The 22,622-nt window shown below is 36.6% G+C and overlaps 2 protein-coding genes across 3 annotated transcripts; one reads left to right on the top strand and one right to left on the bottom strand.

Moving 5' to 3' along the window:
• Window positions 1–293: 293 nt before the first annotated feature.
• Window positions 294–14,415, bottom strand: etfa (electron transfer flavoprotein subunit alpha). Its single transcript, XM_084397580.1, has 12 exons — window positions 14,175–14,415; window positions 13,273–13,422; window positions 13,120–13,201; window positions 12,876–12,958; window positions 10,198–10,297; window positions 8,224–8,334; window positions 7,871–7,972; window positions 6,909–6,977; window positions 6,704–6,786; window positions 3,700–3,765; window positions 3,083–3,163; window positions 294–498 (listed from the first exon to the last, which is right to left on the bottom strand). The coding sequence occupies exons 1-12, from the start codon at window positions 14,211–14,213 to the stop codon at window positions 463–465; spliced, it is 1,002 nt and encodes a 333-aa protein (XP_084253706.1). The 5' UTR covers window positions 14,214–14,415; the 3' UTR covers window positions 294–462.
• A 2,456-nt stretch (window positions 14,416–16,871) lies between these two features.
• On the top strand, window positions 16,872–22,581 carry isl2a (ISL LIM homeobox 2a). 2 transcript variants are annotated; one of them, XM_084397578.1, is made up of 6 exons: window positions 16,872–17,063; window positions 17,465–17,654; window positions 18,477–18,739; window positions 19,999–20,282; window positions 20,928–21,095; window positions 21,928–22,581. In XM_084397578.1, the coding sequence occupies exons 1-6, from the start codon at window positions 17,006–17,008 to the stop codon at window positions 22,042–22,044; spliced, it is 1,080 nt and encodes a 359-aa protein (XP_084253704.1). In that variant the 5' UTR covers window positions 16,872–17,005; the 3' UTR covers window positions 22,045–22,581. The 2 variants fall into 2 exon arrangements, with proteins under 2 accessions (XP_084253704.1, XP_084253703.1); XM_084397577.1 differs by having other exon boundaries at window positions 16,886–17,063; window positions 18,477–18,742; window positions 21,928–22,580.
• The last annotated feature ends 41 nt before the right edge of the window (window positions 22,582–22,622 follow it).

The following is a 22,622-nucleotide window of genomic DNA, read 5'->3' on the forward strand; positions in this document are numbered from 1 at the left end:
AGTATATTTATTGGATAGTTTTATTGAACATCAAAGGCCACATAGCTACCTTGTTGAAATACAGCAAATTACTTTCACCAATAGATTACATAGAATATGGAAAGACCATCACAAGACAGCCAATCACAACTGCTGGATAATTGAGGTCAGTATACAGCAGGGGTGTCCACGATTAGGTGTTTGATTAGGGTTGAAGGTAAACTCGGGAGCAGAATTTGACAACCCTGTATGAGTCTACCGCAACAATTATGTTAAAACACCAAGTTGTAAAACAGAAAACTTTGGAGCACACGTGTCACTGAATTCTTTTATTAAAAGAAGTGGTTTGCTGTCTACATTAGCTTTAGTACATTGGTGTTCTGGAGTAAAATCCCACACGAGGATGGAGCGTCAGCTCAGAGCTTCTTAAGGCAGGTTCCCAGTAAAGTTCTCCAGGTGAGTACCATCTTTCTGAGTTGTCTCTCACTTTTTCAGGGCTTCAGTCAACTCAGGTACAACCTAGAAAAGAATACAGAGAGAGTAAATCAACCATGACTGATGTATTGATATAGTTAGAAATCTAATCGTTCGCTGCCAGGCCCAAAAAGTTGATTGGATCATTATTGCAGTGATTATTGTGTTTCTAGCATGTTATATGTTTGGCAACAGTTCTTCTAACCCTAATTGATTGAGTGTGTAGCTTCTTAAACCATGTAGGAAGACATTGAATTGTAGGATTCATTGAAAGGATGTGCTGAAGTAGACTTTACAAGATCTTGACCAAAAATTGATGCACCTCTATATGGAAATAACATAACATTTATTTCTATCAAGAGGTGCATCAATTTTTGGTTAAGATCTTGTAAAGTCTAGTCCAGGACATCCCACAGACTTTCAATGAATCCCACAATTCATGGTTTAAGAAGCTACACACTCCATCAATTAGGGTTAGAAGAACTGTTGCCAAACATATAACATGCTACAAACATAATAATCACTGCAATAATGATCCAATCAAAGACTCTTAAGCATTTGCCTGTTCAAATCCAAATAACAACTTTTTGGCCAGGCAGTGTACGATTAGATTTCAAACTAACCCAACTCTATAAAGTTTTCTCTAGTGTTTAATAAGCACCCTAGGTAAGGTGATTGTCATTTGAGAGCAACCTGAACTGTTCCTATATGTCGAAGGTTCTCATCCAAAACCGATATGCTCCTGTATTCCAGAGCATCCTGAAAAACTATATCATCACCCCAATATGTCCCCGGCTCACTTTTCAATCTAAGGAAGGAGGAGAAAGCCCATACATTTTAATCAGTTATCTGAGGAGTGACCGTATGTAAACTGATCCGAGAGTCGCCAGCGCTGCCCATCGTCGGCAATCACTTTTACACAGTTTACCTGCACGCCTGTGTCAAGCACGCACCGCCTGAATAAAAGATGAACGACAGGGCAATAAATGATGATAGCGTTACACAAAGTAAACGCCAACAACAGATGGATGTGGTGTGTGTGGCAGCCCTCTGGCACCGGGAGTGTGTGTGCCACCTTGAACTATGGCGCGCAGCCGGCCGTGTAAAGCTCCGGTGAGAGGAGACTGAAAATAAAGGTGAAAAACTACACCCACACGCTTGTGCTTACTATCAATTACTTTTCTGCTCTGAAAGGAGAAGTAGTTGTGTATAAGGCTTCTAGTCGGAGCCTGGAGTCGCCACTGATTAATTCAGAAGTTGCACACTTTCCATTAGGTGGAATAATGCGCCCTGCAAAATGTAAAAGAGAAATATGGGACAGCTTTTTTTTTTTTGAGTCTGTCTGGTTTTGGTTGTAGACTGGGTTGGCTGAAGAAATTAATACCAGGTCATTCGAAATTTACAGCGCTATTAATATTAAACACAAACGGTCCTGCTGATTGTCCGAGGCACTGGATTAAAATGTCTCTGGTGACCTGATGAGGATCTTTTGTGCTAATGAGATTCGTGTTTTAGAGGAAGAAGATTGTATCTTTCTTGTTACGTATACTTTATCCTTAGTTGGAGTGTCAAATGGCAAAAGGCTTCTCTTCTCTGTCCTGAGGAGTTGGGCGCATTTTTATTTTAAAGGGTAACTCTCGCCAAAATCCAACCTAGGGTCTTTTTGTTAATCTACCAGAGGCAAACTTTCATTTAAAAGCATAATTAGAATGGAAACGCCACTTTTAAGTTTGACCGTATTTTCGTTTTCGGTCAAATTGCCTGTGTCCGCCCGCATTTTGACAGTCAAAAATAGTCGATCTCCGAATGCAACGTAACAGGGAGGAGAGTAAAGATGGAAAGCTCCTAAAGCTTAGTTCCATATAAATTCACAGAAAATTTGTCGTTAGTGAAAAATCATTATCGGAGATCGACTATTTTTGACTGTCAAAATGCCGGCGGACACAGCTACAGTGAGCTGTTCAAAATCTTTCTTTTTTAGTAAACTCTGTGTACACAAACAATGTTCTCAATGCTTGAGTTCATGTGTAGAGCCCCTGGTGATACTTCGAGAAAAGATTTATGTTGTGTCGAGCCTTCTTAGTGTTTTAAAAATAGCGATTTTTGATGCTATCATAGACGTGCCCCTAGCACTCCCATTCAAAAGGCAATTTGACCGAAAACGAAAATACGGTCAAACTTAAAAGTGGCGTTTCCATTCTAATTATGCTTTTACACGAAAGTTTGCCTCGGGTAGATTCACAAAAAGACCCTAGGTTGCATTTTGGCGAGAGTTACTCTTTAAGCATTTTTGTTGCTTTTATTGATGAAATGAGTTAATGTAGAAACGGCATCACATTAGTGTCAAAATTAACACTTTTTTTTGTTTATTTTCATGGTGTTTTACCTTTATGATGGTAAAGACAAAGTTGCAATTAATCAATTAGTTTAAATGTATTCTTAATCTAAATAATTAGGTTGTTACCTATAAAATCAACAACTCAAAACATCAATAAAAAATAATTATAATAAATGAAACAAATTCTGTTACAATACAAATTCAGTAAAAATACAATTGGATTCAAACTTGTGCCACCTGAACACCCCAACTCGCCAACCGCTAGGCCACGACTCCAACTAGGAATCTTACCTTGAACAGATCTGCCACTAGGCCATAGTCAGCCACCTGAAAAATAGGGGCTTCTGGGTCCTTGTTGATGGCAACAATGGTCTGTAAAACAAATAAGTACATTATTTAGCGTGGTGGGATCGCAAACAAAAACACTGCATGGTGGGTTGAGCCACTGATTAACTACAGTCTCCATAAGCTAACATAAAAAAATAATTCCCAAATGCCAATTCCCAGAAAAGTGCAGTGGTAACTTTCTAACAAAACAAAAAAATGCCAACACAACATTATTGTAAATATCTAGTCAGCGTGAGGAGGATGCTCCTGGATGAACATATGGAGGAAGATGCTAGTGATGGACGCTCTGGCAGATTGTTAAGCAGTGCTATGAGAAACTGGAAGATGCAGAATAGAAAATGCAGATGAATTATGGATGCAGGTAAAAAGCTACTCCAGATCGCTTTTAAAACACTCCATCCCAATACATCGTCACACTTAAGAGAGAGTTAACTCGGCACGATCGGGAAACTCTTGAAGACCTCTTCTCGTGAGTGGGCTTTCTCTAATTGAGGATATTACCACAGAAAAGAAGATCTTAGTGTGTATATTTTGACATACATTACTAACTGTTACTGTACCTTGCTATCTTTCATTCCAGCGAGATGTTGGATAGCGCCAGAGATGCCAACTGCAATGTACAGCTCCTGTAGAGTAACCAAGAAAAGTATTAAAGTTATGCTTTTATGTATCATACAAATCAACAGATCCTTGCTCTTCTGAAATAACGTCATGTTTATGATGCTGAACCCCAAACACATTAATATATTTGCATTTCACTGCCTATTCAGTATTTACTTACATAAATATTAAAGGTACAGTGGCAAACAGCCCATTTAATACATGGTAAAAAAGTGTCATGAAATTTAAATAAGTGTTTTTGTGTATATATTTATAAATAAATAAAAAAATTATATGCATACATACATACATGTTCAAATAAGTACGTACACTGTATATCTGCTAATGATAGTGAGGTCAGATCTCTGTGTGGAGCACCAGCTATTGTCAGACTCCTTGCGCATACAAAAATCTCACTGGATTTTTACAATTAATGGCAAAAAATAATGTTTGGAAATGTAAACTGATATTTCCTACTGACACACTACAGCAAAAGATAACTAACAGGATTAAAACCTTTTTTTTTGGGTGAACATACTAACATGCCTAAGACTTTTGCACAGTACTGTATATATATTAAATGCATTTGATTTTAAAATAATATCGCTTTCTAAACATTTAACATTAAGAGATGTAACACAAATCAAATTACATTTTTCATTTACCTAACAAATCATATTACTCTCAATTTATATGCAAAACTAGCCATTTATGAATCACTTGTGAAGGGGAAGCTCATTTAATATGCGTTCAGAGTCATGTTATGCACATTGCACACGACTGATTGATTGACACCCCAAGCAACAATATGGTGTGCCATGTTTCACTTAGCAGCACTTGAAATGAACTGCACTGGGTGTAAACGAGGCTAGTTCCTAAAATCAAGAGCTAGATTCTTGCTTGCGTGTACAGAATTTCAACAATTTAGCATCGCCACGTGTTACGCTAACAAAGGCAGACCCTCAGCATGGGCTCGGAAGCGCTCTGCTGACCTCCCGTCCCAGAGCACAGGCCACAACATCCTCACAATTACTCAAAAGAGGAGTGCTTGGGGGATGTGGCAGGACTCCCCCCTCGCCTCCACCCTTCTCCCGAGGGAGTGCTACATCAGTGGCTCTCAGCTTAATGCACTGCTCCATGAATATTTCAGTGCAGTTTAATGTGGCTGTGGCGCTCTCCCGGGGGCCACCGCTTCAATTTGTGAACACGCGGCCGGCCCAGCCGGAGCTCTAAAAGCCAGGAGGAGGAGAGAGAGGGCAGGGCTGAAGTGATGGAGACCTGCAAACATCTCAATATCCAGACGATGGGTGAGCTTGTAGTGGGTGGTGGAGAAAAGTTCGCTAACGACTTTCGAGTTACCGGATAATTGGTACAAAGCATTTTATCTGCTGATGCAACAAAGGCTGAACCAAAAATATCAGCTTAATGATTCAATCAAATCAAGTCCTGCACTACATGTATTTTTTACTAAAGGTTTAGATCCGCATGAAATAGAAAAATATGAGAGATTATGGAAGTCGGCACTTTCCACAAAATAGGGCCTGAAAGATTTACCATGATGTTTTATTTATTTATCAATAAATGCTCTGTGAAAGATGGTTACGTTTAGAAAATGAATAAAAACGAAATATTACAATAGCAAACTAAATATTAAATACTGGTTTGAAACTTTGAATAATATATAAATCAATAAAAATCCTCTTGTGATTTTATTTTAACTTTTTTATTTTAAATGAACATCGCAATTTTTGCAACCCTGTTACCAACATGTGGGAAATTCATCTTTCTCTTTTTTTTAAATGCAAAATGGGTGACACTAGGGGAAAAATAAAAACACACCAAATGACTTGTAGGATTGCAAGAAACAGGGTTGAAAATGTAGCCCAAATTAAGCTGTCAAACAGTAGGAACTCATTTTTGCAACCCTGTTATCAAACCTTGGGAAATCTTTCTTTCTCTTTTTTTTTCCTAACAATAAACAGTATAACATGCACAACTGGTGACACTGTTTGGGGGTGCCAAATGACTAACAAGGTTGCAAGTAACCGGGCTGAAAATGTAGCCCAAATTAAGCTGTTATACAGAAGGGACTAGCTAACTTGAGACCAAATGTTGGTTTGTAGTTATTGATAAACTTCTATTTACAATTAATTAAAGACAAATATTTCTTCAATAATTTTTTTCTTGGATAACAGGGTTGAATAGTTATATATAATCATAGACTATAGTGAAAACAGCTTCATGTCATTTATATAGTTGCAGCGACATGGTGCACATCCTTAAACTTGAGTTTTTCATACAAAAAAAGGAACAAAAACCTCAAAACCACGACGTATATCTAGTCATCAAACCATCAGATCCCTGAGGGCTAAAAGATTACAATTAACCACAAAAGACATACTCAATCGACCCAAAACAACCCTCATCCATCTCGACTCGAGTTCATTTCACTGGTAGAACTCATTCGGGACTTGTTCAGGGTGAATACTAATGCACAATGGTCGGGTTACGCTTGACAAGCTTGTCAAAACATTTGGAGAATTGGGTTTGGGGCTGATTTGCCTGGTTTGAGCTCAGGGCGGACCTGTGCGGTGCGCAGCTCCACTAATGGCTCTGCTAAATCATTTACAAGCCGGAATATGCCATTAACTACATCACAACGCCTCAAAGCTCTGCTAATGTGTGGATAATGACAGCGGGGACGTCCCACTCGGAGCGGATAATGGAAAATTAACCCTTTTAAAGGGCAACACGGATCCATCTTTCTGGATTCTAACAGAAACGACAATTAGATATTGCTGTAATCAAAGTCAAGATGGTTTATCAGTCTGAAACCCTGGTGGGTTTATCAACTAGTGTTGAACTTTGAGAAGAATTTCCCTCTGTAGAGGCAATTAGTGCATATTGAAGGACTGTAGGACAGACTGAGAAATAAGACAACTGGTTTCCGGTCTTGGTACTTACAGGAGCCACAATCTTTCCAGTCTGTCCAACCTGCATGTCGTTTGGTACATAACCAGCATCAACTGCGGCTCTGGAGGCACCAACTACGATAAAATAGTGGTGTTTCATTTTAAATTCATATTTCTTTAAATAGCTTGATTAAAAACTAACACTAAACAAAGAATCTAGGTTCAAATCAATGATCAGGACAAAACAAACACCGTACCGGCTGCGTTCAGCTGGTCGGCGAGGTCGTAGAGCAGTTTGAAGTTGTCGCCGCTCTTCAAGCCCCTCCCTGTAATGACAAAGAGACGGCAGATGGGCATGAAATATGAAATTACTGACAAGGTTATGAGTCCAGTAGGATCGATACAGTCTCAGTTTACTATTGATTTTCTGAGCAAAAAAAAAAAATAGCCTAGAGAAATTTCAAGGGGATACCCAACATTATGACACAATGAACATAAACACAAAGATGATGTAGTCCCGGTGGGAAGCCGTTTTAATTTATTGTAATTTATTGATGTTATTTTTCTTTGATTTAGCAATAAAGTATGAGAGTTTGTGCCGTATTGCTTTTAATAAAACTGCTTGTCTATAATAAAATATTAGAATAAAAAAGGAACATGTTTTCATTAAAACGTAAAAGAACATATTTTATAAATGTATTTTGTTGTATTTATCTATTTGTCATATCATCAAAACTACAATTTTAAACAATAAATATACAATGAAACTTCTTAAAACAACTGAATAAAACAATGAAATAAAATCTTTATATTTAATATCTGATTAAATTAAATTTGTATACAGTTCAAACAAACAATGAACGTAAACACAAATATGGTGTAGTCCCTGTGGGGAAGCGGTTTTAGTTTATTGTAATTTATTCATTTTTTTATTAAGCAATAAAGTATGAGAGTTTGTGCCTAATTGCTTTGAAAAAACTGTTTGTTGTTAAAAAAATAAAAGTTACATGATAAAACCTTCAAAGAATCAAACTGGTTAACATTTGCCTCAATGGGTGTGGTGCAGTGATACATAGGTGAACAGGCACAATCATACTATAATGCTGTTATATCATGTATTTTAGCCTAACTATTCATTTTGTAACATGCATTAGTACATATCAAGACAATTTCCTGGAATGTCCAGTGGACAATTGCGGTTCTTGTACAAAGTTCTTACCTCCAGACACCACGGTTTTAGCACTGGCGAGATCTGGACGGTCACTCTTAGTAAGAGTTTGTTCCAGCCACTCAGAGACTCCAGCAGCGGCAGACGAAGAGACTGCAAAAGCAACAACATCTCGTGAGGAGCCGTCCAAATAAACACGCCGAGTTGTTCCAAAATACCCCTTTATGATCCCTTTAAAGTCAACGTTTAAACAAACTAGGCCATCAAAACCTTGCAGCGGAGTGGAGGATTATATACAACACTAAATACTATAAACCTTTGTGTGTGGTATCAAAGTCAGCGTGACCTTAAAGAAAAACATGAGCAAACAACAGTGTGTATAACTTTATCAAACGACTGAGTACCTTCCTCTGAAGAGGCGCTGCCCCCCTCTATGGCCGCTGGTTCAAACGAAGTGCCTCTAACCGTGAAGATCTTGACGCTTTCATTGCACTTGACTGTGCTGAGGGCATTTCCTACGGCCAGAAAACAGTGGAAAAGAGATGAAATGACAAGATTTGTTTTTTTCTTTGTCAGGCAATTAAAAATGTTAATGCAAATTTGGCTGCAAAATTACCCCCCAAAAAATCATTTAAAGTCATTATTGTGTTAAATGAGAAAAGCATCAATTAGACATTAGAAACAAATATTTGATTTGATTCAACATAGAATTTATTAGACACACTTTTAGGCTACAACTGCCATGATTTTTTCCTGAATTGGTATTTAGATACATTTACAGCTGCTTATTTACTGGAGCTCAGAGGTGGCATGAACGCATTTAAACAGCAATTACAATTGCATAAATAATGCCATGAGATGAATGGGTATTAAAGGGATAGTTTACCCAAAAATGTATTCTGTCATAATTTACTCACCCTTATGTTGTTTCAAACCTGTATGACTGTGAAACATAAAAGATAATTTGAGAAATGTCATTCAATGAAAGTAAACCAAAATAGTTGGGTTACCAACATTCTTCAAAATATCTTCTATGTTCCATGAAAGAAATAAAGTCATACAGGTTTGAAATGGTGACAAAGGGTGAGTAAATGGCGACAGAATTTTAATTTCTGGGTGAACTATCCCTTTAATGGTTTTTATTTGTATTAATATTGAAATAGGATTTTTAGTTTTTAAATGAAATGATTAAATAAACTAAAGCTGCCAGTAGGTGGCGGTAAATGTCTAAATGAGTCATTGTCTGCATCCGAAATCACTTTCTCTCTTGAGTAGGTTCTTATTTTGAATAAGCAATTGCATTACGACAGCTAAAAAAAAGTATGTTCTATATAGTATGAATGTAATCTGGACGTACTACAGTCACCATGTTATCATTATCACGTGATATACCAGCGTCAGTTGCGTCACTTCACTGCCATTCATAAATTCTCTCCCGTGGCCTCATGGGATAGTAAAGTGTCTATTATATGCGCACTTCAGAATCTCGCTAGAAGTAGTAGGTCATCCAGGTACCTTTTGCCTACTCTATATAGTAGGGAAGTTTGCGATTTCAAATGCAGCCATTGAGTCATTCATTAATTCATTGGATTAGTTCAAACAGCCGATTCATTCAGGAAGTAAGTAAACGGCTCTCTTTATAAGTGGGCCATTGAATCATTGGTTCACCCGATTCATTCAAAACGCGGATTTATCCAGAAAATAAACACAGCTGTGTGTTGCTCGGAGACGCACAACAGTTCTGCTGTGGCTTTATAGGTAATATTTTCATTGGCAGACAAAATTGTATCTAAAATATATAACACGATATTAACTATTTAACTTCTGTATAAAATCACTAACACATTTCAAATACATTTAGGTAGCCTAAGTAAATGTCCCTGGAGAACCTTCATATGGATCCCCCAGTTAAAAACCTTGGACATAAATAATCACCACAAGTGGCACTTTTCATTTGATGTTTTTTCACGAAAAACATTAATGTGACTTAAAATAAAATAAAGTCTCATAAATTTCAAGTGTTCTGTGCTTGCCAAAGATAAAGTGGCCGGAGTAATTGGGAAGTATTTATGGCAGTAGAGTTTATGGATGAGAAACAGTGAACAGAAAAATAATACATGCAAAGCGGAACAAAAAGGCTCCAGGCAGGGTCCCCCTTAGATCAAAAATAAAATATATATATATATATGCTTTGTTTCAAGCCAGTGTAAATCACTGTGCGTCTCCGTTCACGCAGCCAACCAATGGCCAGACTCCTAAATCACAAACTCCATGTTAAACAAAGAGAAGGATATGGAACATACTAGGAAGGTTATTTGAAAGCATTTCTTGACAAGTACATCTGGAAGTGCTACTGGTGCATTCGTTTGTGTGTTTACCAGCATAAATGGTCCTCACAAAGGTGTCTGGAGATTTGATCTCAATGATATCTGAAATGGGAGCCACATCCAACTTGGCGGCCACTCTTGGAAGGAGATTCTACAAATAAAGACACACACTCGGCATTATTAAAGACAATCGGATGCGTTTGAAGCTCCTGAATAAGCTCAAGCCATTAAAACATGCACATCCTTAATATCTGCAGATGCGGTCAAACTTGATTTGTTTGGAAATAGCATTATTACGGCAGGCATTGATCAAAACCCTTGTCTGAAAACTTTGGCCTTCCTGCATCGCAGACGGAATAAATATCGTGCAGTCTGAAAAAGAGCTCTAAGTTATGTCTAGAGGTGAAAAATATTGCATAGTGGTAATTCAAGTGTTTTATATAGTGACATAATGAAACCAAATCCACCACTTAAGAATCCATCAAATAAAATACGTTTAGCCAGTGAGGAAATTGAGACTAATACATCTCTTTGGTCTGGGGTTAGGCTACATAAGATACTGTTTAATGTATTACAATTCAATTTAAATACCATTAGATCTGCTGCCTGACAGTTTGGCTGTGGAATGACAAATAACCTTGCATATAATAGAGCCGCACTTATTGAGGACGGACTTTTCCCACAATTCCAAAAGTAAGAAGCCTGATAGGGGCTTGGCGGTATGAGAGTTTCTAATCTATTTCCCATTTGCGCTTTTCGCTCTGGGAAATAATCGAATAACTTCGGAATGAGTGTAACTACAAAATCCTGCATTAAGTAAAACATCTTCACTAATCACTGATGCGCTCACATGGAAAAATAAAAAAAGGAATCAAGGTAAAAATCGATGTATATTTTGCATTATTACAAAAAATGTGTTTGTCAGCAAATGTTTAAGAACAAAACAAGGCAAAACTGTACAGAAATGTTGTGCGTTCTGAAAGAAAAGTTTGTGATGTATAGTAATTATATAAGTGTATAGTCTGATGCGCTGCATGTTTCAGAGTAAAGCCCAGCACTGTGTTCATTTTCAGTTTCCATTCACAGTCAATGCTTTTCTGCAAGTGCTGTGTTTGGGAACGCAACATTTGTCACGAGAATCGTTTATAAATCTGTTGTTGTCAACAGAGAAGCAATAAGGTCTCTCTGCGGTTTCCCTCCAAAATGAAAGCTCAATGGTTTCATGTTTAAAAAAAATATATATAATTACCATAAAAGTTTTGTCATTTTACTGTTTTGTAAAATACAATAAAAATAAAACAATAATAATAATAAAGATAATAATTATTATTATTAACATTGTTATTAATAATAACAACAATTCTATTAATACTTTTATTATAACATATATTGTATTTTAATACATTATTATCATGATTATTAAATACTCGATTTCTTAATTTTACTGTACAATAGTATGTATAATTGCAATATAAGATATATCTTTTTTTAATTTGATAGAATATTTGTGGGGGGGGGGGGGCGTGGTCAGGTTTTCCTTTTTTGTATTTAGCAGATTTTTGTCTTGATAGGTTTTGTTTATTTGATGACGAACTTTATACAAATGTTACACAGGGTTTTTATCGTTAACTAAAACTATCAAAAACATTTCTGTTAATTAAAAAAAAAGCTGAAATTAAAATGAATAAATAAATTAATGAATTAATAGTAGTTGAAAAAACTAAATGAAAATGAAAAATGTAGCCTTGGCAATAAACTGAAAAAAAAAAGTACTAAAAATATGAACTGGAAATAAATAAAACTAAACTAAAATTAATTTAAACCGAAATAGCAATAAAACTAATGAAACGACAAAAGCACATAACGAAATTACTAAAAATAAAAAGCACATGAAAACTAAAACTATAAAAAAAACTAAAACAATGATTGCACAATTTTTACATACTTTTTTGCCTTTATCAGATTGTACAAAAAATAATGTAACTATTTACCTTAATTTTTTTTATGAATTAAACTAAACATTTTTCAGAATGTACAACATTTCTATACAAGGCAAATTTTTCATTGCTGACAAACACTTTTTTTGTGATTAAGTCATTAAGTGATTTTTGCATTAAGTCATATCACATCTTCACAAACATGCATTGCCAAAATTCATTTTAAAAAAACGTGTTGAGTAACACCATTTCAACGCAAATTTTTACTCGTATTTGGTGCTTTAAACCCTGGCTAATATGCTAATAGTGTATTAGTAGCAATGTTAAGGGCATTTCATGATTTCAATCCTCATTCAGTAACCAGCATCCCCCCCCAATAAACATTTCTCGGATTTTCGCAATTCGCATGGGTCATACTTTTCAGGACGGAAAATACAGAAAAATCACATCCCTGAAAAATGGACATCAAATTTGTACAATCTGATAAAAGTTTGTCTTCAAATCAAAAAATTTAAAATTTAGTTTGTTCTGATAAAGGTTTGTCATAATTCTCTCTTTGTTTTTAAGATAAAAACGTCCAATAAAAAGCTGATAAACGTTTGTAATCAATATTTAAAATAAAAAAAGATCAAGAAAAAAATATACATGAATTTTGTTTGCTCAAATGTTTGTCATCAAAATAAAAAGTAACAATGGTGTTGTTGTTCCCACAGTGTGTAAAAGACTCAATGATAAAGACAATCAAATCTCTGAAATCTCCCTTTCAGCCCTTATCGTCGGCCTTAGATTTACCTTTCCGAAAGCAGAAGCTCCCGCACAGATGTGTGTGAAACTGAACTGTTTCTGAGTTGCCAAGATGAGGGGCGTCAGCTCCTCTGTGAAAGAAGGCAGAGTTTCGTTTTTCATTTAAATCACTCAATACCATGCTTTCTTCAATATGATAGACTCTTTTATCCAAAGTCACTTGCACTGTTCTTTACTTAATTTACACAACCACCAAATACTTCCAAATTTATGAACAAAACCTCGAGTTTACCTGGCAATGACCCTTTGTAGGATGCATGTTGAGCTATCAGGATTTTCTTCACCCCTTGAACTTTGGACAACTGCTCTGCAACCTGTCCAAAAACCCATAATCAGAGCCTTTCAACTTGCTACACAGAAACCAATGGAAATGAAGAGAGAATACCTTCGCACAGTCCGTTCCAGCAACCAAACAGGACACGTCACTGCCGAGTTTATTAGCAGCAGTGATGGCGTTCAGGGTGATCGGGGTCAGCGTGTCATTATTGTGCTCGGCAACAACCAGAGTACTCTGAAACCTCTGAATCAAACCAGACTGGAAAGAAGAAAAAAACCTATTTCAATCTGATACAGTATGATATAAATAACTGCCAGGCTCTTTCACCCAAATAACCGATACAAGGTGACTTACTATTGAATGCAGACTGGGGCCAGTGCAGCCGAACACTGTTTTATAGCCCATAGAGATCATTAGAAATCTGATTTATAACAGGGATCTGATACTACTTAGGGTCTGGCCTGATATATTAACATAACAAATTCAATGTAGGTCACATTTTAAATGCATTGTAGGTCAATCAGTTAAAGACAGTGAGGAGGTTTCATAATGCACTGTTTACATATTGCATAACCTTGACAGATAGTTAGCTAGCTCTGTTTATTAACTAATCATATTGACGTCACCAATGCCTTAAAAGTGTCATGAACATATTCAAAGATCAATATCTATGTCTAAAGCTCTTTAAAAAAAACATTAACACTATGAGAATGTGTTAAAGTTAACGTAAACGCTTAGTTAGCAGGCTGTATAACCATGAAAAAATAGGTCAGCAAAGTAACCAAACATTTGACATTGCGTTTTAACCATTACATATCAAAAACAATACAATAAAACAAGTCTATATAGAAAAGAATAGCAGTTTAGTAACATATTACACAACGAGTTAGCCAGCATGCTAAGCTTTTTATCCAGGTCTTTTTGTGTCTAGAAAGGACAGTGAGAAAGAATAACAACTTTAAAAGAAAGTGCGCGCTGGTTAATGTGTCGTTTCGTCGGGTTTTTCTTACCAACTGCCTGAGATAGGTCTTGTTTACAGCTTTGAGCATGATTACAGCAGCAAACTATCAGTATCCACACTGCCACTGCTTTACAGGGGATAGAGGTTGAGTTGAGTTCTCGCGAGATCAGAAGAGACACGCCCCTCTTATATATAAGTCCGTTTTTTATTTATTTTGTAACATGTGCAACAGCTCAAATGTGGTTTTCTTGGAGGTGATATTCTTCAGTATATGTACTCTTCTTATATATAAGGCCTATATATATCGGAATAACTAATATAACTCTCTAGCAAAGTGGGCGGAGACTGACTGGATACGTAAGTAGCCTAGGGGGCGGTGTTTCATAGCTTTGATAATCTGTGGAGCTTTTTAGCTCAAGAAAAGTTAGTTTCCCACGGCGACTGTAAATGTAACAGGGTCCACTAAACCAAGGGTTAGATTTTTTATGACTTTATTCATAATTTTGTGGCATATATCAGCTGTACCAACAGCACATGTTCTGTATTAAGGTCTCGAGAACGCAACATTTTGGTATGAACACTGTAAACAAAAAAAAGTTGCTGCCTTAAATTAAGTAGACTACAATCAACTTGGATGTTTAAGTAATTTCATCTTAAACTACATTAAACTGGCTTAAAAACACGAGTTGAATCTTGTATAACTAAAAAAAATATATAGGCCTATATATAATTTTTTTTTTTACAGTGACTATGAGCTTTTTACAGTGCTCTATGAGTATGATTTTTATTAATGGTCCCTGTTTATCTTTTTGTTTGTTTGTTTGTTTTAGTAATTTTATGTAATTTTACTGCTTTGACATGTTTGGATTTGGTGCTTTGGGTTGTGTTCACGTGCAAAAATATGGTCAAGACAAAAGGGAAAGATTGTGATTTATTACTTTCTGCATGCTATTAAAAGAATCCTATATTCAAGATAGACTGTTCAATTAAACAAAAAAATTAAATGATACATTATAATATAATATATAATAAAATGATACATTTTATTTTCAAATTAAAAAGTTAGGCTATTATTGTATTCCGACCATTTTTTTTTCCGCAGTAGCCTGTTTGTTCCATCTGATTCATTCAATCCGTTTGTATTGAATTTAAATCGCCGACAAATGGTTGTCAACTGATTAAAACCAATAAAACGTAAAAAGTATAGGCTATTGGCCCACATGCAATCTCCTAGATGTCTATTTTTGACCCCCTCATGGAGCCAACATGGTTTCTTAGTAGCCTAAATTAAATGTGTTTCTTTGCGGGGTTAGAGGTCAAAGTCAAAGGTGAGGTTCGACACGCGGTCACTCTGATTCACACAACACCACTTTCAACATGATTCTTGTCCGAATCATTTTCAGAGTGAAATAAACGAAATTATTCATTACGGTCGCATTTTACATTTTTCCCCTAGCTATATTTAAGAATAAATATGACCAAAAAAATGGACGGAATAAACCAGCTGAGTTTAATTTAAGGAGAAGCATGAACGCTGTAAAACATGACAGCCCAATTAAGTTATTTGAACTTATTTATTCTCCTTAACTTAAAATGTCGTGGATTTTGAACTCAAAAGTAAAAATAAAAGTAATCCATTGTCTTGACTATTTGTGAGTTGAAACAATAGTTATCTTCAAACTGAGTTTATTCAATCTTTTAAGGCAGTTGAACGTTCATTTCGAAGTTTTACCAACTGGAAATGTCAGCGAATTATTCACAATAAAATGCACAGTTTAATGCAAGGTGCGTGTCGTTCAAGCAAAACATAACCGTTCTAAACTAATCTGTGCTGTGAGTCTCTTCTTCTGACATTTTCCCAAGCAGATTAAATCATTTAACCGAAGAATGCAGGTCCATGTTGGAAAATTTTATGATGGTAATTTTCAATGGAAACGCTCAAAGAAGCCTAAATTAGATGAATCGGGTTTGAAACACGTTACATTCGAAGTCAAACTAAAAATGTTACATTATCTCTCGAAATTTTTAATACTCTAAGCCGTTTTTTTCTAATGCACTGCACAGCTGAAATGTAGTATTTCTGTTGAATTTATTTCACATTTAGCCTATAGTCAGTTGTTTTTTACCTAAATTATACATTTTGTTAGACTGGCAAAAACGGGTTATGAACTGTAGGCTATTACAAATATGAAGCCATATGATAGGCATGTACACACTAGGCTATATGTGAAGATATCCTGATGTCCAGTAGGGGGCTCACTGTAACACATGGACTTCAATTCACATGGAAATGTTTTAAATCAACGAAACGAATGTAGCGTATGCTAAATGTTTATTTGTTTTAAGAAAGTTAGCAGAATATTTTGAAAATAAATTCATATATTTTTAAGTTTTATGTCAGTAGGCTATATCAAATGCAGTTTAAACCCGCAGATAATAATAATGTCGCTGCATACTTAACATTCATGCGTTGGTCCAGCTCCTCATTGAACACCTAAATGCAATACTGCCACTAAAATGTAGGCTAACTTAAAACAGAGAATTTCCAGCTACTTTTCTTGTGTGTTTTGTTCACCGTTGCTACTGTTTCACAGTTATGTTTTGGAGAAACAGAAGTGTGAGTTTAATCTTCAATTCCTCGGTAGATAATATTCAAAACATCTCTCGTGGTCGGATCTCCTCCTCGGTCTGTTGCTGATATTCGGGGGCGCGCGTGGTCCAGGTTTGCATGTGACGTCAGGGCCCCGGTGACGTCAGAGCCCGTGTCTGTGTGTTGCTCTTCCCACAGGCTCTTCGGCCAGAAGTTATTAGTCAGCTCGGGACGAGGCAGTTTCCCATTCCATTTCCTCATCTGTACGCCTTCTGCCTTAACCCTCCTGTATGGTGGATATTCTACCCCATCCTTCTTTCTTGGGTGATATGGGGGATCATTCAAAAAGTAAGTGCTGGGTGTTTGTTTTAGCTCATTTTGTTCGTCATTACACAAGAACTTTGAATATCGTTAATGCAAAATTAGTTTAACATTGCACCGAGACAATAAGAACTTTTTTCTTTCTTTTTTTTTCTTCCAGTAGACGACTATAGGCTATCAAAATATATTTTTATGTCGACTAGCCTATGTTATTATTATTATTATTTTTTTGTGCTAAGCATGACTTATCTGCAAACGTACAAAAACACGAACCAATATAATGAAATAAAACAGGAAAAATAACGACAGAGGATGCATGAGCTATAATCTTGCATATCTGCACGACGGCGGTGTTTTGGGGGGGATTAAACAGGCTATATAGGGGCGCAGTCGGAGGACACTAGCTAATCCTTGCTCTCCATATCCAGAGAAGTCTGGAATCGCCATGTGTGTAGGCTGTGGAAGTCAGATCCATGATCAGTACATCCTGCGAGTGTCCCCGGACCTGGAGTGGCACGCAGCCTGTCTGAAGTGCGCAGAATGCAGTCAGTACCTGGATGAGACGTGCACTTGCTTCGTCCGGGACGGCAAGACTTATTGCAAGAGAGATTACGTACGGTACGAGTCACTCATATATTTGTGATTTCACAGCTTTGGAATTTCGTCGAGGCCCTCTTTTTCACAGATTCTTGACCCGAACCGATCTAGAGATGTGGGAAAACCCTGCATGCTGTTCTGCAGTTTTATCATAAACTAAAGAAGTGTATTTTAATCAACCTTGGTTGCAGAGGTAAAAAAAATATAGCCTATATTATACAGTATAGGCTATAATAAAATATAGTAAAGCATACAAAAAACTAAGATAGCCTATTTAGTGGAAACTAATAATTTGTCAGCAAAATTCCAATATTTCATGGCTTGAGTGTGATTATGCTAATACAGACATGTTTGGTTTAGCCTTGCCATGCTTGATTTTTTTTTTAATACGGTGTTTGTTCAGTATTGTTTTGATTTTATAAAGCATTGTGTTCATTGTGTCTTATACACACCTAGCCTATGCTCTCGTAAATATATGAAACCTCAGTTATAATACTCTATTAGGTAGCATATGTGTAAAGAATAATGCATTAAAACAGTCAAACACGTAATGTTTTAATGCATTATTCTTTACAAATGTGCTACTATTTACTCTGCACTGTTACTCTTTAGCCTACTGTTTACTCTGCGGATAGGAATATGTAATTATTCATGAAAGGATAAATGCATTGTATTGTGTGTATTGTAACATTTATAATTAATTATATACATGCTTTAAGAACAGAGTTACAATTGTGATTGCGATCCGTATTTCTTGGCCTTGTAAAATCGAGCTGAGATGAGTTGGACGGTTTTGGAAACGAACTGTAAAAATAAGCAAATGTTTCTGTTGGATTTTTGCAGATTATTCGGGATCAAATGCGCCAAATGCAACATCGGTTTCTGCAGCAGTGACCTGGTGATGAGGGCCCGGGATAACGTGTATCACATGGAGTGTTTCAGGTGCTCGGTGTGCAGCAGACATTTGCTCCCGGGAGATGAGTTCTCTCTGCGGGATGAGGAGCTGCTCTGCCGGGCGGATCACGGGCTGCTCATGGAGCGCGCTTCAGCCGGGAGCCCCATCAGTCCCGGGAACATTCACTCCAACAGGCCCCTGCACATCCCAGGTAGTAGTAACAATAAAAATACTACTGAGAAAATTATCATTATTAATAATAATAGTAAAGCAATGCTAATGTCCAAGTTACACATAATTGTCTATATTTATAATTCATTAGGGTGCTGTATAACAACAATAACAGTACATGTAGGCTACACAAAGGTAGTGTCACGAAAATAACATGCCTAATATTAATAATAATATTAATATTTTCGTTATTGTAGTAGGTGTTGTTGTGAAATATTAGCCTACTAACGGCCACTGTGAGATCCCAGACTTTAGTTCTCCGTTACATCTAATCAGCTTGTGAAATTGTGTTAACAGACTTCCGAGTAGCTTGTGTTCGGTGCCAGTTTGAAGATATTTGTTTTCGTGTAAAACCCCTCATGGCACGCACTTGTAGCTGGCTCAGATTGTTTGATGATATTTATGATTGAATTAGCATGACGTGAAATTAATCAAACTGTTTATGCGTTTGGTTGGAAACAGCGTTTTTTTTTTTTATAAAAAGAAAGTGCAATTTTGCGATATATAAATAAAGAGTTCTGGGCTACACTTTATTTTAAGGTGTCATTGTTACAGTGTAGCCTAATTATATATTTAAGTAATATTAATAGGGTTAGGATTAGGGTTTGGTTAGGGATTAGGGTTAGTCATGTAATTATGCATACTTTACTGTTATTACTATGGAATGTACATTTGTAACATGTGTAACACTAAAATTAAGTGTTAGCGAGGTCTGTTATTTTCTTGGCTATCAGATATCAGAGTAGAAAATGTTTTTGTTTTTTTCTTAAATACATTATTGATTAGATAGGCGACAAATTGTACTTTTAACGTTTAATTTCGAACTAAAACTGCATTTAGATAATTTGACTAAAATAAACGGTTTAGCATGTTGGACTGTAATGCTTTGACATCTGGTAGTTGACTAAAAGCTTAGTTAACAGCATTAAACCATAACCAATGTTCTGTTCGATTATGTGTCACTACTTAACCCTCTTATTGCTCTGTAAGATGGTGCACTTATTGCATGTTATACTTTTATATCCTATGTCGATCCTTCAACATTTTGCACATACAGCAAAGTTGAGAGCATATTGAAGGCCCTAAGAGGTGTTTTGACTGACACGCACTTGGCTACAGACCGATGTGTGTATGCACAATTTAACCTTCAAGTAAGCGTGCTCTTCTGCAGTGTGTCTAAATAATGAAATGACCCCTCAAGCCGAAAAGTGATTTACACGTAGGCTATTTTATTCGCAGAACCTGTGCCAGTTCGTCAGCCACCTCACCGGAACCACGTTCATAAGCAGTCTGAGAAGACCACGCGTGTTCGGACAGTATTAAACGAAAAGCAGCTTCACACTCTCCGGACGTGTTATAACGCAAACCCGCGACCGGACGCGCTAATGAAGGAGCAGCTCGTGGAAATGACCGGTCTGAGTCCACGAGTCATACGAGTTTGGTTCCAAAACAAGCGCTGCAAAGACAAGAAGAGGTCCATACTTATGAAACAACTACAACAACAGCAACACAGCGACAAAACGGTAGGAAGATCAGTTTTGTAGGCTACTTAATTCTAATGAGTGATGGCAATCAACGAATTTGCTTTAGGTAGGCTACTAAACTTATTTTGACTATAGCTACCCTTCAAATAAAGTTCCTTTAATGATTCTTTGCAAATATTGCTATAATCGAGCTGACTTTATGCTTCTTTGGAGATTAAAAATGTCTTGATGTTACATACGCTTGCCAAATTTTTAGGGTTATCATAGCCTGGTTTTCTCTATCTATACACTGTAAAATATTATATGATCAATACGTTATGACATGTTTTTACACTGTTTTAACTCGTAAAAAAGTTGAAAATTGCTTAACTTATTTTGATTAATGTAATTTAAGTTGAAATTACTTAAACATCCAAATTGATTGTAGGCCAACTTAAAAATGTAAGACAGCTACTTTTTTGACAATCTATCTATCTATCTATCTATCTATCTATCTATTTATCTATCTAGTGGTTCAATTCATTTTTCACTGCATAATATTCAAAATGCGATATATAATGGATGGCTGTGATTTTTTTTCAATGATTTTGAACACATTTGAAATTCCCTCCTAAAGTGTTAAGATTCTTTGTAAGTGAAATATGATAAGCTGTGTCGCTAAGGTTTCTCCTCAACCTTTTGCAGAATCTTCAAGGTCTCACGGGAACGCCTCTGGTGGCAGGCAGCCCGATTAGACATGACACCACGGTCCAGGGAAATCCTGTAGAAGTTCAAACCTATCAGCCTCCGTGGAAAGCCTTAAGCGAATTTGCCTTACAGAGTGACCTGGACCAGCCTGCTTTCCAACAGCTGGTGAGGACTGCCATCCCCGAACACTTATTATTACAAGGCCTAACAACTAGGCTTTAATGTGCTCCTCCATTCCATCCCGACTGTTTTTCTTTTATCAAAATTATCAATCATATAATTTAAGCATTTTCAAGAAAAAAAAAATGGCTACAGATTGTTAGGTCTAAAGCGCTGCCATTTGGCAATTATTTCAAATGATATTTTGCAGTAGCTTCTAGTTTCAAACGAACAGTGTATCGTAATTATTTTTTACTTAATAGAAAAAATATATATTTCATATAGGCCTATATATAGGCATATAGCCTTTTCGTTAACTGGGTTTTTACATGTTTCAATGTAAGTTGACTACAAGATTGTACGAACTCCGTAGCAACAATTAATAGAGAACATAGCCTGTATCGGGTGGTACATCGACATAACATAATCTAGTGTCAATATTTAGTAATTTATTATAAATTTACATATCGCATGTGTACGACAAAAACGATAAATAACAAACAAAAATAAATAAATAAAACGATGTGTTTTTGTGCTGAAAGGGCGCGAAAAGACGCTCACGAGATCGCGCGAAATTTCAGACAGAAATTCTTTTGAAAAGTTGATCCTATGCTGTTAATTAGCACTCTGGTTATTAGCCTATCTTTATTTTGTCTGTTATGTAACACCATACCAAACTTGTTTAGGCTAATGTAAATGTCAATTGCAAATCGTATGTAAAACTCTGTCATTTAATCAAATTCGGGCCGCAGATGTAGCCTATACCTATAGTCTCAGCATGTTGACAGCTATCGAACAGCCTATACTGATTCCCAACTCTCCCCTCACCCTTCTATAGGTGTCATTTTCCGAGTCGGGTTCGCTGGGTAACTCGTCTGGTAGTGATGTGACCTCTCTGTCATCGCAGTTACCCGACACCCCCAACAGCATGGTGCCCAGTCCCGTGGAGACGTGAGAGCCCACCGGAGACTCCTGCCCCAGCATGCCCTCACCCGCCCTGCATGAAAACCCATCACCTCACCGCCTCGAACGGAAAAAGGGATTAAACAAGATGGATTTAAACAGTTTGCCAAACGGAGGAGCCTTTCCAAACGTCTTTGGGGTTTCCAGACGTGTTACAAAACTGTTTTTAAAGCATTTGGACCGTATATCCAGGACGTCCAACGGAATATGAACACATTATTTTGGTTTTGATTATGGACCAGTTACGAAAACAACAGTCTTAACAGTGTTTATTCAAGACCATCAATGTGTAGCTTTATCAACAAGTGGTATTTTCCAAATAAGACAAAAAGCAACTTTTTTTTGTCTTAGTGCGCATGATCTCTCCGAAGATGTATAAAACTGAGCTGTAAAATATTTTATCTTAACGAATGGATGACAGATTGTATAAACTTCTCGATTTAAAAAAGTAAGTTATTGTTATTTATTGTCAGGACAACCGTCCATACCAAAAAGTGAGAAATGACCTAAATAAACTACGTTAAATGCTGTTTATGTCTGAGGAAGCTTGCATGCAAAGACAACCATATC

Source organism: Rutilus rutilus, assembly GCF_951802725.1.
Source record: "Rutilus rutilus genome assembly, chromosome: 23".
NCBI lineage: Eukaryota > Metazoa > Chordata > Actinopteri > Cypriniformes > Leuciscidae > Rutilus > Rutilus rutilus.